Below are 15573 nucleotides of genomic sequence, written 5' to 3'. Positions count from 1 at the left end.
ACTGCTCCCAGTGTCCACCAAAACCCTCTGGACGTCCGTCCCGTTCACGTCAATAGTGACCATGAGAGCCTCCATGCCGTGGTCACTGCTGCTAGGTTGATCTTCAAGGGAGAAGGTTATGGGCTCCATTTTTTGTCTCTTCCCGGTGTCTCGGGAATCTACGATGGCAACCGGGCAGTTCTCCCTCGGTCAGGAAGCATCATCCAATCCACCAAAGATTACGTGGATGGTCGGCTTGCCTGCCGGTCGGCTGCTGGATGGGGGGTCGGGATCCCGTCGGTCATCTCGACGGTCATCTTTGCGGTCCTGACCCGACCGATCGGAGCGTCCATCACGATCAGAACGATCGGAACGATGATGAGAGCGCCTATTGTTCCTCCGATCGGTATTCTTCTTTGTTTCCTCTCTCTTCCCCACAAACTTGTCCAACTTTCCAAGGTTAAGCAGATCTTCCAATAGTTGGCGCAAGTGGGTACACTCCTCAGTGTCATGCCCGGCACAACGATGATAAGCACAGTGCTTATTCTTGTCAGGGCCATCTTGTCCGGGATGGGGGAGTTTGATGAGATTGCAGGACTGTGCGTACTGCATGGCCTCCACAGCGGATCTGTTCAGGGCCGTAAACTCACCAGGCCTGGTGCGGGATCGGGGATGGTCGTCACCCGATCAATGTTCCGCCCGGCCGGCCGGTTTACGGGACGAAGTCCCGACCTCCTGCGCGTGTTTCACGGCGTTTGCTTCGCCGGCGTTGGCATAATCTGTGACCCTTCGGAGGGCCTCTTCATACGTGGTTGGGGGGTGAAGGATGAAATCCTGGTAGAGATAGCCCGCTCGGAGAGAAATGTGCAGCATGTGGGTGGCGGTGGCATCATCCATTGGCTCGACCTCCCCGACCGCGGCCTTCCACTTTACAAGGAAGTCGGTCAAGCTCTTCCCTTCAAGCTGCTTGGCCTTCTCTAAATACATATAGGGCTTCATCACCACCTTGGAGGTGATGAACTTCCGCACGAACTTGATCGCCAGGGCGTTAAAATAAGCAATAGAGCCCGGCTGCAACGTTCGGAACCACTCCGCCGCTCGACCAGAAAGCGTGGAGTAAAAAGCCCTACACATCACGGCGTTTGACACGCCCATCATCATCATCATATTGCCTTAGTAGTCGTTGACGTGGACCTCAGGGTCCGTACGGCCATCGTAACTTTTAATTCCCTGGACCTGTAAATCAAGCGGGTATGGCTGGGCCATTATCTCCGCTGTAAAAGGTGTATTCAACAGGGATGATTGCTCGACCGGGGGCCTCACAGCGTGCTCGTTCCGGAATCGAGCGAATTCCGCCTGGAGGTTATAGAGTAGTCCTCGGGTCTCGTTGAGCTCGGCCGTCTGGGCCTGGGATGTTTCCCGAGCGCGTCGTCGACGGTGAGATCTCGACCCACTATGCCTGGATGAAGCCTCCTGGCTGGCCTCCTGCATCTGTACATCTCCCGAGGGCCGGCTCGGGTCTTGTGGTCCCAAACGTTGTCGCATCGCCGGTCAGAGACGGTCAAAAGCTACCGCCCAGTTGATTTCTTCGGGGTCCTCCGCTTGGGCCTGAACCTCTGGTTGTACCTGCGGAGCCTGCCGTGGTACCTCCATCACTTCAGCACCCACCGACCCCAACCGCGAACGAGCCGAGCGTCGAGCCCGGGTAGTGGGCTGATGCTCTGGCTCTACTTGAGCAGTTGGGTATATCGGAGGGGCGGCGGCTGGAGCCGTGTACGCAGGCGTGTAGGGGGGATATCCGGTTGGTGGTGTGTAGAACATATGTTGACCGGGCCAATATCCATATGGTGGAGGCGGGGCCAGGTAAGGATATTGCCCGGGATACTGGAACTGCTGACCGGGTGTTGGATATCCCGGTTGAATGTAATTGACCAGCTGTTGGGCGGCCGGATATGTAGTTGATAGATGTGGTGGTGAGAGGTTGAGGTTAAGGTCGACATTCTGACCTTGATGCTGAGTCGGCTGATGATCGGATGAGCTCGCCGCATCCGCTTGATCGTCGCCGAAGAGGTTGTATGCGAAGGGATACATGGTGAAAGAAAGGAAGGGTGCTCGTCAAACGATGGCTTGCTTGCACAGGTCCCCACAAACGGCGCCAAAATGATAGTGTTAATTGCCACGTGGTGCGGTAATTAAAGAACACTCGACCAATTAAAGCAAATAAAGGTTTTATTGATCAAGGTGAAGGTCCTAAGTACAATCTAAATGGCTGTTCCGAGTACCGACTGACTGCGGTCGGGATGCTCTGATAACAACCTATCGATCGTCCAAAAGTCCCGCACATTGTTGCTATTGCGGGTATTTATAGCCGCGAGGCCGGAGACACAAGTCCGGCATGCCTCCCACGTAGCAACCACGTGTCGTCCTCCCGGGTGCCCTGCCAGTCAGCACGTAGCGCTGCCACGTGTCTCTTCTCAGCTTTCTCGCCTAAGGGCTACCGCTCGGTGGTCGACGACGCCGGTCGGGTGATGTCCGGTCGGGAACCGACCGGGTTCTTCTAAAAGTCCGACCTGTAACCTGCAAAAACAAGAACAAAAGGACGAAGGCATGTCGGTCGGGGTATTCCCTACCGGTTGTAAGTTTGAGCCTCAGTGGAGGTGTTATTGGTTTTTTGTGTTTCAGTAGGTTGAGAAAGTATATGAACAGATACTATATTGTAATTGAGACAGCAGCATTCAAAAAGAACAATAATATGTCTAACATTTCTTTTTAAAGAAATGAAAAATTAAAAAGCAAAAATAGAAAACAGAAATAAGAAGTAAAAGTTGTGTCCGGAGGAGTCCAATCTCCAAAGCTAACACTGCTACCGTGCTACATAAAATAGATACTACAACGATTTTTTATACACATATACCATGGTTTACTAAGCATGGTTGATAAAATCACTAAGTGTTCTTCGGACGTTTGGGTGGCGCTCAGCACTCGGTTCGTATATTTATTTTATTTTATTTATTTTTATTTTTAAAATTTTGTTTAATAATTTTTTTAAAAAAAATTTTAAGACTTAAACTATTTAATACTTTTATAGTTAATACTAAAACAATATAGGTTATTTGGTTAAAGTGAGGTTGTTTTGATTGAAATAACTTATTTAAACAAAAATTAAAATGTGAACAATAGCTAATCGATCAACTAGCTAGGCGGTCTAAACTATCGGCGTCTAGGCGGCTAGATTACTGATTATGATAATATACTAGGTGGTAATCAACACCAATTAATTTGTGTTTGAGTGCGATTTTTGTAACACTAAGTGACGTATTGGAAGTAAAGAGTTCTGTTCAGCGGAGTCCAAACACCAAAGCTAAAACCTACAGACAAATATTTTTTAAAGGTTCATTTTTGTAGTTACTAAACCCAAATTTTTTTATACTTTTTTTTTTTTTCTTGTCGAAACACTTCTAGTAATTAATAACCAAGAGGTATTTCAGCGCGACAATCTATGGTAGAGGAGGAGGAGTTTTACTTTTCTTCTTGTTGAGACACTTGTTATATATCAGTAAAGTTTAACTATAGATTTTGATGATTTTGTTTAATTGTATAAGAAAGTTAGAATCCTAAAAAATCATCAGTAATTTTTATTTTCAGACAAAATTTGTAAAGACCAAAACTAAAACTAATTTATTAAATTAAGGGGTAAGTGCCATGCAATTGTAGTTTGTAGCTCAATGATTTCTTTGTGGTTCTCTGAATTATGGGAGGTCACAGATTCAAATTTCAATTGTATAGACATATATTATATTGTAACAAAATCAGTAATACTCAAAAAAAAATTTAATAATAAACGGTAAGTGCAACATAGATGACACACAGTAGCTATGCCCAAAATAGGAGAGATAGTTTGGTGAAAGACTTAGGGCATCCTCAATAGTGAAGATCTTGGTGTAGTTTTTGAGAAGTTTTTGGAGGTGTGATTAGAAAAGATAAATGAGTGAAAAGGGAAAAAAGAAAAAGAAAAATAAGATCACTTGGTGGTCGGAAATTCTATAATTTCCAGTAGTGCCTTAACCAATTTAGTCCTCCGTTTATTTTGCTATTAAGCATTTGATAATTCGAGAACAAATTAGTAATTATCTATAGTCAATGGACCATTTCAGTAATTAACTTTTGGAGAAAATGATGAATGTGATGACTAAAATGATTCTTTAACTATAGCAAAATTATCAATTTGGTCCCGAACTAACGGTTAGACATCCATTAATTCGAGACCAAATTGGTAATTTCTCTATAGTCAATGGACCATTTCAATAATTAACTTTTGAAAAAATGGTGAATATGATGACTAAAATGGTCCCTTAACTATAGCAAAATTATCAATTTGGTCCTGAATTATCAAAAATCATAGTCAATGATTAAATTAATAATTTCGCTATAATCAAGGAATTATTTCGCTAATTAACGCTATTTATGCAGATCAATTTAATCATATCTTAATTAAAGCTAAGAAGCTAAGCTATATATCTGCCTAACTAGCTTTCTTATTCGGATACTATATATCCACAAATGCACCAAAAACGATTTCGGGAGTAGTGAAATCTACAGACCAGAAGCACAAACTAACGCAACACGTACAAGGAATTAAGGAAACACTTCACAAACAACAAATTAATATAGAACGACCTCCGATCACATACAGATGTTAGGCAATCATTATTATATGGACTATGGTCTACACAATTGTGTGGACCATAAATAAAAAATACATTTTTAATATATTAAGATACATTATTATGTACGTAAGGTACATTTTTTGAAAGTACATTTTTAATATACTAAAGGTACATTATTTTATATAATGTATCTTCAGTATAAAAATAATGTACATTCAGTACAAAAATAATATACTTTTAATATATTAAAGATGTACTTAATATTCATGGTCCACACAATTGTGTGGACCATGGTCTACATAATAATTTGTCGATGTTAAGTAGGTTATTTATTCGGCTTTTGGGCTAGCCTTCTGGACGGTTTTCGGCTGAATAGTGTCTGGGTAGATGAGCTTATTGACGCTGGTGAATTGAAGTATCTTCTTCCCAGCGTACTGTGAGCCGGGCTTCCCGGCCTGCTGATGTCCAGCAGCCTCTTGCTCCCTCCACCACCTGCGGTCGGTAAAATCCGAACAACCCCTTTTAGTCCGCCTAACTGCGCTTAAAGTTGTGCTCTTTTTTGCTTAGCTAAACTTTTCCCGTTGAGTTTTTAACAGTTTAAAGTTTTTAACGAGGCAACCGGCGTAAGTCACGGACCGTGTAATCAATTTTTCCAACCCGAATCCTTCCTCATTAACTTATCGCCAGGGCACGGACTGGGGGACTTCTTGATGGGGAATATACCTTGGGTTCAGGCTCTCCGTACGCTCCATGCTCCTGTTTGGATCAAGGTCAAATGGTTCGAGTCCCGGTCCACGGGTCAAAGTCAAACCCTCCAACGCTTGGGCCTATAAATGGTGCCTTAGCGCTCCATTTTAAGGGTTCCTCCTCTCTCCTCCGTCTCTCTACACTTACAAGCCTCTCAACTCTCTCTACAAGCTCTCTAAATTATACAATGTATAAAAGGCATTCTTGAGTTACATTTATGGCTTCTTCCCTTTGTTATTATTCTACGATTCTTGTACTTGCTTTATACATACGGTATACACTTCGCGTAATTATCCACATCAATAATATCAAAAGAGTTTGAATATATCCAAACTACTCTTCATATCCTACAACTATAAATAGGAACTCTCATTTATAGAGAAGATATCATGGGAGCAGAACATCCTGAAAAGATCCTGGAGACATCCTGAAAAGCTTTGAAGCTTATTCAGAGATTGCAATAAATGATCCCAAAAATAAAAGCTTAAAATCCCTTTCATTGAAGATCATGTCATTTGAGTCCTTAGACTCTTCAGTGGTGTTGGGCGTTAGCTAGGTCGACTAAGTTCAACCCCTGCTCGATTCGAGATGTGGTGCTATGACTTACTATGGAGGAATGTGGTTAAATAGTTAATGTCTACATACTTATAACCAATTGGTTTTAATAAGGTTATGACAACCAAATAACTAAAGAACTCTGTGGTGAAACATGCTTAACTTATAGGATTATAAACACTGAAAATTTGAAAGAATTATTTTTTGAATGTTAATATACACGAATACATTTAAATAATATTGATATTATCTACTTTGTTTTATTAGATAATATTAAAAAAAATTAAATATATTCAAACTCTTCATATCCTACCATCATCTCGGAGACATTTAAAAAGCTTTGAAGCTTATTCAACCTCCATAACATGATATGAAAATAAAAGCTAGCCTAAAATCTCTTTCATTGAATATCAAGTCATTTGTGTCCGGAGATTGTTCAAAAGACTGTTGAAGAATTAGAAGGTTGTCCAAGGATACAACATATATATGTTTTTTTGAAAAAACATATATATTTAATTTTTGTTTTTTTGTGTTTACACTCATCCATTCCTAAAATCTCGACATTTTAATCAGCTGCTTATATGCATTTTGTCGAAAACACCCGTGATATTTATGCAGATCAATTTAATCATATCTTAATTAAAGCTAAGAAGCTATATATCTGCCTAGCTTTCTTATTCAGATACCATATATCCATTTCATATGCACCAAAAACAATTTCGGAGTAGTGAAATCTACAGACCAGAAAGCACAAACCAACGCAACACGTACTAAGGAATTAATTAAGGAAAAACTAACTTCACAAACAACAAATATAGAACGACCTCCGATGATAGACAGATGTTAGGTAGGTTTAGTCGGCTTTTGGGCCAGCCTTCTGGACGGTTTCCGGCTGAATAGTGTCTGGGTAGATGAGCTTATTGGCGCTGGTGAGTTCGAGTATCTTCTTCCCCAGCGTCTCGTGGGCCGGGCTTCCCGGCCAGCTGATGTCCAGCAGCCTCTGTGCTCCCTCCACCACCTCCGGGAAGAACACCTTCCACCACTGCGTCACCTTGAACCACGTCGGGTGTGTCACGTACCTCTCCCCGCGACACGCGCCATCCAAGATCGCCTTCGCACACCCTTCCACCTTCTCCACCGGCATTATGCTCATCTGCGCCTGAAAATGGGTATGTACACTTTGAAAATCAATTTCTCCTTCACTCATTATCTATTTCGTTTCGTGTGTTAATATATCAAAGTAACACGGAATCTGCATTAACCCGACTCAAATCAAAATGAACCCGTTCCATTGAAAATTATACCATAAAATGACAAAATTAAAATTTAAATGAGTCAATTTGGGACTATTTGGTAAATAACTGTCATTGAGCTAGTAAGTTTGACTAGTTGAAGTATTTGGTAAATGAGTTGTTGGCTAATTAAATGCAAAATAAAGTTATCAAAAAGTTTATTGAAAAAACTACTTTGAATTTAGCATTTTAGAACAATAAGTTGTTACAAAAAGTTAATTAATCAAACACTCGATTATACCAGGGACTACAATTCTTCTTGTAAGATAGACCACTAAGATAAAATACATTTTTAGTATATTAAAAATATATTTTTAATACCGTAAAAGTTCATTTTTGAATGTACATTATTTGAGTAGGGAAGATTCATTATTTTGTATACTATGAAATAATGTACATTTAATATACAAATAATGTTATATTCAATATTTTAAAAATGTACAATTATTTATGATCACACAGTATAATAAATGGTGGGTAGTTGAATGGAAAACTTACATCCCAGACATCAGTATTAACGTCTAGTTGGGCATCCTTATCCAAGTGCTTTCCTTGAGTGAGCTCAGACTCAATGAACCCAGGGGTTACAAGAGTTATTTTTATATCAGCCCCAAATTCAATCCTTAATGTCTCGAAAAACTGAAACACTGCTGCTTTACTTGCCTGCACCAATATTGAAAAACTACTAGATCAGAGCATTATATATACTACTCAATAATCAAATAACAAATATTCGGACAATTGAATATAACGAAGTGAAATATAATTATTGCTTACGTTGTAAACGCTCATTCTGGGAACAGGCAGCCATTCAGCAAATGAAGAAATAGCAATGATCCTCCCATCATTCTTTCTCAAATAAGGAGCAGCAAAGCGAGTCATATAAACAGAGCCCCAGAAATTGATGTCCTGAAATCATACACTTAATTTGTTACAATCAAACGCTTGCAAATAATTCCTTAGTCACCTGATATCCGCATGGACTTAGCCCTTCATTGATCTCCACCCAACCATTATATTCCTCCACTACACCTTACCAATACGCCAAAAGTTATACATCTAACAAAGGCGCACAGTGCAGAACTTATAGTCTCTTCAAGCCTTTGCCGAACAATCTCCCTAATCACCAAGTGCTGAACTTAACCCTTCACTCAAGAGTTCCAAAGTAGGCCGAATCCCGTAGGCTAGTCCTAAATTGTCCCGTAGTGGGACCTCATTGACTTGGTTAAGACCTAAAATCTATTAGGCCCAAAAATATAGGCCTCACGGGCTTGGCTACATGAGTTAGCCTGCACGGGCCGCGTTCCAACCTTTCAATGAAAGAATTATTATATATATATAATATTAAAAAACTAAAAATTTTTAATTTCTAAATATAAAAAATATAATACAATTTAAATTACATTTTTAAAAATTTAAATAATATTGTAATTACGGTTAAAAAAAAAAAGTTAGCTCATGGGCTAACCGCGAAACATGTGAGCTCTTATGAGTTATGAAACAAGCTAGGGTTAAAACTTCTAGCCAGCGAACTTCACGAGGTGGACTGTAAAAGTCCGCAAAAATTATAATCTCTATTAGGACGGGTGGAGTGGTGGACCAGTCTGTATTGACAATCATTATTTTATGGACCATGGTCCATACAAATTGTGTGGATCATATTTTGTATAATGTAAAATAATGTACACTCATTATAAAAATAATGTACCTTCAATACAAAAATAATGTACACTGTATTCAAGAGATGTACATTATTTTTGTACTGAGTGTATATTATATTATATAATGTACATTCAATACACAGATAATGTATATTTAGTATATTAAAAATGTACTTTTTGTTATGGTTTACACAGTACTGTGGATCATAATTTGCCCTGACCTCCCTATATAAGTTCACGGGCCTCTGTCACACAGTACGTTCATATTAATATCTTGTTTGATTAGTTAAAATTGAAGATTGTGACTCACCATAACAGATCGGAAATTAGTGACATCCTCAGCCTCTTCCAAAGAGGAAACACACATCGTCCCAGCATTATTAACCAGATGATCCACTGCACATAAAACATTGAAACTCCAAGTTGAAAATGTGGCAAGTATATATAGCAATGCAAGGAGAACAACAACAATATTTACAAGAATTTGATTGAGAGAGCACTGACAGCGGCCGAAGCGACTTATGGTCTGATCAACGATCCTTTTACAGTCGTCGACGTTGGAAACATCTGCCTGAATGGCTATAGCGTCTGGAGCCCCAAGCTCCACAGCCGCCTTCGCTACTTCTTCTAGACTCCTTTCTCTCCGTGCAGCTAGAGCTAAACACACTCCTCGTTTAGCGTACTCATACGCCAGATGCTAATGGAATTGAAAAGCAGAGTTCATATCCGACCATCAATGTCTTTAATTGAGATATATATACATACTATATATGTATGTGTAGTCCCACCAAAAAGAAATATATGTACGTGTATAGATACAGAAGTTAATACCTAATTTAGGGTCCGTTTGGAAACCCGAAAAATGACTTCTGAAAAATGTTTTACAAGTTTCCAGTGTTTGGACGCAACAGGAAAATTCAGTCAACGGAAAACATTTTCTGTTGACCAGGGAAAATGAAGTCATTTTGGCAGAAAATGACTTCCTCCACAATGTTTAAACATACAATTTTACTCATTTTTTTAGAATTTAAACTAACACGCCAAGTTTTCTAAAATGCAACCAAACACGGGAAAGGAAAATGTTTTATGGAAAATAACTCATTTTCCAGAAAACATTTTCCAGAAGTCATTTTCCTGCTTTCTAAAACGGACCCTTAGTCATCTTGATTTTTCTTAATTTAATTTTAAATGTCTTTTGTGCTTAATTGATTTTTAAACTTGGATAATTTTACCTAATTGAGTCGATAATTTTTCTTAATTTTGTTTTAATTTGAATGTTTTTTGTACTTAAACTTTGACAATTTTACCTGAGTCATCTATTAGGCAAAGAGACCTTTCGTATGTTGGTTGTTAGAATTAAATACTAAATTGAGAAAAATAGCTAGATTAAATTGTATATAAATAGAGAATAAATTATTAAGATATCGCGAAAAGCCTAAAAAAGAGATCAATGGGGTAAAATCAAGCTTGATTAAACACCCAAAAAAAAAACATTTAAGAGGAAAAATTACCAAAATATCTTCTTTTTTTTTTTTTTTTTTTTTTGGATAATGAGAGAAACCCACAACCCTTTCGAGTTTGAATAAATCTCACCTTATGACCCTAACCAGCAAAGGACCACAAGGAATTAACTCATAATTAATCGGCTCAAATAAAGAAGATTAAGATTAAACTTGTGATCTTGTGGTTATAAACGTGAATCTCTTACTATTTTGTCAATGTTTTAATTGAGTCATTAATATAGAGAAAATTACAAAGACATTAATCATTCAAACCACCAACATGAAAATCCTAACAGAGAGCTTAAGATAAAATCATCAAAGTTCAGAATCCAATTAAACACAAAACATCATTTAAGACTAAATTGAAAAAAAAAAAAAAAAAATTAAAACCAGTATAGTGTCTAAATAAATTCATAGATATAGTGTAGCAAGAGCGTGACGTGGTCCTTACCTCACCAATGCCGGAGGAAGCGCCGGTGATGATGACGACCTTGCCGGCGACATCCTCGGCGAAAATGGAGCTCAAGATTGAGAGGAAGAACTTGAAGACCTGAAACGGGGGCCAGAAAAGCAGCAGGCTGAAGAAGGTAATGGGCGGAGCCACCAGGTTGAGAAACTTGTGAATTATATCCAACATCATATCTCCTTTCTACGCTATCAATTTAATGCGCTTTCACTTTTACCTTAAAGTACACACCTAGAACGATATATGTGCATATGTTTATATAATATATAGAGAAAGAAAGAGAGTAAGAAGCTAAGCTATGTCAGAGACAAATTATTGTGTGGATCTTAATTCACACAGTTATATAAATAATTCTCTAAAATGATGTTATTTTGATATATAAAAAAAAAACTTTATTGTTTTGCGTACGAATTTAAATAATAAACATTATGGTGTAAGACAATATACTTTATAAGTTAGAATAATGTACTTTATATGTGTTAGAATAATAAAATTTTTAAGTTAATATAATGTATTTTATAAGTTAGAATAATATATTTTATATGTTAAAATAATGTTAAAACAGGATCTGCATAAAAAATTATTCTCAATTTGAGGGAAAGATGAAGTACTACAAATAAGAAATGACATCATACAGTTAAAGGCTAAATTAGTTCATCAATATGGAGAATATTGATTATTTATTTAAACATATAAAATAGAGAAATAACTTATTGTGAATTTCGCAACTTGGAAGTGAACGAATTTGAGATTTTAGAGCTTGGCGAAGAAATAGATCTTCGATTGTAAGTATAAAAAGAAAAGAATGACGGTTGCGCAATGGGCTTCAATATAAGAAGGGAATTATAATTTGAAATTCATATTTTATTACTTCTCTATTATTAAATTATTTTTAAGTTTTTCACTAGTTGCAGACGGATATTAACGCTAGGGGCTAAACTTGCCATTTCGTTCATAACTGGGACACTAAACTCAAATACGGTCATAATTTAGGGACTGAGTCGGAACTTGGTTATAATTCAAGGACTAAAGATGCAATTTTCTCTTATAATAATTAAATTTCTGGAGTAAGATAATGTATTTTAAGATTTAGAATAATTTACTTTATGTGTTAAAATAATATACTTTATGTGGTCTAATGGTACCTGGGTTGGACTTCTATTTGGAAGGTTGTGAGTTTGAACTTTAGTGGAGGTGATATTGGTTCTTTGTGTTTTAGTAGGTTAAGAAAATATATAAACAGAAGATACTACATTGTTACAATATAAATACTTTATTAAAATAATATATTTTATATATTTTTGAACAATGATCCACAGAGTTATGTAGACTATGGTCTACACTATAATCAATATACGTCAGGCGTGTGGGCAAGGGATGCATGCATGCAGAAGAAGAGGGCGGCAAAGCAGTGTTGGTGGCAGCATAGTATGTCAATTGCATGCCACGTATCTAGGATGAAACGGTGGGAGACTGGTATGATTGCACACGTATACTTATGCATTATTGTATCAACACATATATCTCTTTTTGTGTAATAATGTACATATTCGATTTTTTTTTTTTTTTAAATCTGTACTAACATCATCTATTTCGATTGATGCCAATAATAGTATTTTTTTTTTCCTTGTCTCCGAGTTTAGCCGTAATTAATTTATCGGCTGACTTAAAATTTATGACCAGAGATAGCAGTCTGGAGTATAAATTCACTAAAAACATGTATAAAAAAAGTCTAAAAATGATGAAAGATTTGTATTACATTCCTTGTGTGTGTTTTTTTTTTTTGAAAGCAAATTCCTTGTGTGTAAGATCTAATCAATTAGCTAATTGCGCTCCCCCAAAATTGGGAACAAAATAATAATTTTTTTTTTTAAATGAAAACATGCCGTGTAAGAAGAAATATATTCTTTATGGGACATCCTCAATAGTGTAAAGATTTTGAAGAGGTTTTACATGTGTGATTAGGAAAGAGAAAATGGGAAGGGAGAAAAAATGAAAAAAATTAATTAATATCTAAAAAAATAAAAAAATAAAAAATTACGCGCCCAAACAAGCCTATTTTTTGCAGAACAACCCAATCTCTTCTCTCTCTTCCCTCTCTTTCCTCCACTTCACCCATCTCTCCTCAAAATCTGTTCCATAATCCCCTAATGGGGATGCTCATAGCATTTTCTATCTCTTTATGGGTCTCAAGATTAAGTATAATATGAATTTACCTAGAACAAATTTCATTCGCAATTTCGTATTTAATTTTATTTAATTTTTATCCTTTAAATGTTACAAATTTTTAATTCCAATCTTTATGTTTAAATTAAATTAAATTTTTAATTTATAAATGATGTATTACTTTTAATTTTGAAATTATAATTTTTTTTAAATGACGAGATAAACTCGCAGTCACTACTTGAAGATATGCACTAGGATTTAACCTAGTCGGTAAAGGATCATAAGAAGATAAACTAGTCTCCAAGAAAGCCAATATAGGTCACTCCCTCCGGAAGTCGAACTTTTAACCTTGTAATTGTTACTGTCAAAGCGGGCCGGCCCACCCCACTGCGGGCCTAATTTTTGACGGGCTTTTGAGGGCCAACCCGCAGGCTAAGGTTCATACAACCCTAGCCCGTCCCGCGCGAGTTGGCAGGCCTTACGGGCCGGGCCGCGTTTTTTATTTTTATTTTTATTAGTTGAATTCAAAATTTAAAAAAATAAATAAAGTCTACGAATACTAACATTTTGAATTTACAATTCAACTTTAAAGTCTTAACAAAAATTAATATTAATTCAAAGTTCAAAAAAATAATATATATATATATATATATATAGGCTTTGGATCCCATGAGGTCTCTAGTAAAAATGAGTTCATGAGGCCTAATCATGGCCATTAACTAATTACAAATAGATGGTTGAGATTTAAAGAGATATATAACTAAATTAAGGATAGGTTTTAAACATAAGAACAAGAGAATAATTGTATTAAGGTGGTTAATTTTGGTAAGAATAAGATTGGAATATTTAGCCTAATATTAGGGGGAATGTGAATGGTAATTAGTAGTATGTATTATTGTATGAAAGAAGAACGTGAAGTATAGAGCGCAGAGAACCCTGAGGGAGACATCCATGGTAGCTTGTGAATGGCGAGTAACAACACGGGTATGTGGTTCTGGACTTTTCTGTTATTTGTTTTTCTACGTTGGTGAGTGCATTTGATCGATATGGACTGTGCAACTCCAAATAATGCGGCATGTGCTGGATGTCGAATATATTGGTTTGGAATTTATTTTGGAAGACTGAAGTCGTAGTTGGTGGTAGGGTTGTCCGGCAGGGGGGTTCGTTTGTTTAAAATGAAGGAAAATCGAAATTGATATATTAGCTGGAGGACGTGAGTTCTACCTGTGTGCATTTTTTTGACTCAGCATGTGCGTTGCGTATTATTGCATGTGTGGGTGGTTGCGTGGTGTGTGCATATTATTGGTTTGGTGTGTGCGAAATTGTGTAATGGATGAAAACTGTGGTTTTTTTTAAAGAGAGTGTGGGAAAAAAATTGTGGTGGGTATGGGTGGATGGAGAGTTGGGGCTGTTCGTTGATTGATTTCTGTTTTTGGGTAATGGGATAAAACAACAAGTGATATAGCAGCTTGGGGTAGGATAGGTTAGCGTTGTGCGTGTCTTTTTGGATACGGCGTGTGCATGTTTTAGTTTGGGTGTATACGAATTGGTGGGAAAGGCGTATGCAAGTTTTTGATTTGGTATGTGCGAATTGGTATGTGGGGTTTTTGGGTCAGGCGTGTGCATGTGTTAGAATGGGTGTGTGCGACTTGGTGTCAGCGTATTTTGCGAAATGCGTATGCATATTTTTGCTTGGGTGTGGTCGAATTGGTATGTGGGGTTTTTGGGTAAGGCGGGTGCGTGTTTTTGTGTAGGTGTGTTCGAAATGGTGTGTGCGTTTTTTTGGGAAAGACGTGTGCAAGTTTCTGGTTTGGTGTGCTCGAATTGGTGCGAGCGTCTTTTGGGATAGGCGTATGCAAGTTTCTGATTTGGTGTGTGCGAATTGGTTTGTTGGGTTTCTTTTGGTTAGGTTTGTGCATGTACTAGAATGGGTGTGTGCGACTTGGAGCCAGCGTCTTTTGGGAAATGCGTATGCATGTTTTTGCTTGGTTGTGGGGGAATTGGTTTTTTGGGGTTTTTGGGTAAGGCGGGTGCGTGTTTTTCTTTAGGTATGTGCGAATTGTGTGTGCGGGTTTTTGTTTCGGTGTGTGCATAAGGCTGAAATAGATTAATACAGTGGGTTTTAGTTGTCGAAGACATTGGTAAAAAAAAAAATTGATTGGCGGTATGGTTAGAATTTGGGCATGTATGTGCATATGTCCAAACCAACTGCTCGTTGTCAATAATTAAAGTGACTGCAAAGGGTATACAACGTATGCGCATCAACTGGTACTACATGACAAAATAGTAGGATAAGACTACACACCTTAACGGACTAAGAAGTTAAACCCCTACACCTTTTAGCCACAAAAAAAAACTAGCATACGCGCAGTTAGAATGAGCTAAAAAAAAAAAAAGGGAAGTACACACGCCAGTAGAACACATCCTACAAACGCCTAACTTTCTTGCGCTTGTAAACTATCATACTTACTGCAGCTGGGGTGCCCGACAAATCATCCACGGGTGAGACTGCCAAACACCCCCCGTCCAATCCTTTAG

The 15573-nt window shown here is 37.8% G+C and overlaps 1 protein-coding gene across 1 annotated transcript; it reads right to left on the bottom strand.

Moving 5' to 3' along the window:
* Nucleotides 1–6587: 6587 nt before the first annotated feature.
* Nucleotides 6588–11156, bottom strand: LOC109166967 (11-beta-hydroxysteroid dehydrogenase 1B-like). The gene is made up of 6 exons (XM_019315867.1): nt 10855–11156; nt 9406–9598; nt 9212–9297; nt 8018–8149; nt 7739–7903; nt 6588–7107 (listed from the first exon to the last, which is right to left on the bottom strand). Exons 1-6 carry the CDS (start codon nt 11041–11043, stop codon nt 6802–6804), a joined length of 1071 nt encoding a protein of 356 aa, XP_019171412.1. The 5' UTR covers nt 11044–11156; the 3' UTR covers nt 6588–6801.
* Nucleotides 11157–15573: the final 4417 nt, after the last annotated feature.

This window comes from Ipomoea nil, unplaced genomic scaffold (genome assembly GCF_001879475.1).
Source record: "Ipomoea nil cultivar Tokyo-kokei standard unplaced genomic scaffold, Asagao_1.1 scaffold3142, whole genome shotgun sequence".
In the NCBI taxonomy this organism is placed as follows: Eukaryota; Viridiplantae; Streptophyta; class Magnoliopsida; order Solanales; family Convolvulaceae; genus Ipomoea; species Ipomoea nil.
Note: the sequence above shows the minus strand (reverse complement) of the source record. Positions and strands in the feature narration are given on the sequence as shown.

Excerpts from the sequence above, each read along its gene's own strand:
- LOC109166967 (XM_019315867.1), bottom strand. The coding sequence starts at position 11,043 with ATGATGTTGGATATAATTCACAAGTTTCTCAACCTGGTGGCTCCGCCC. Across the intron at positions 9,599-10,854 it reads CTTCCTCCGGCATTGGTGAG|CATCTGGCGTATGAGTACGC; the intron begins GTAAGGACCACG and ends CAATTCCATTAG. Across the intron at positions 9,298-9,405 it reads CATAAGTCGCTTCGGCCGCT|TGGATCATCTGGTTAATAAT; the intron begins GTCAGTGCTCTC and ends TTTTATGTGCAG.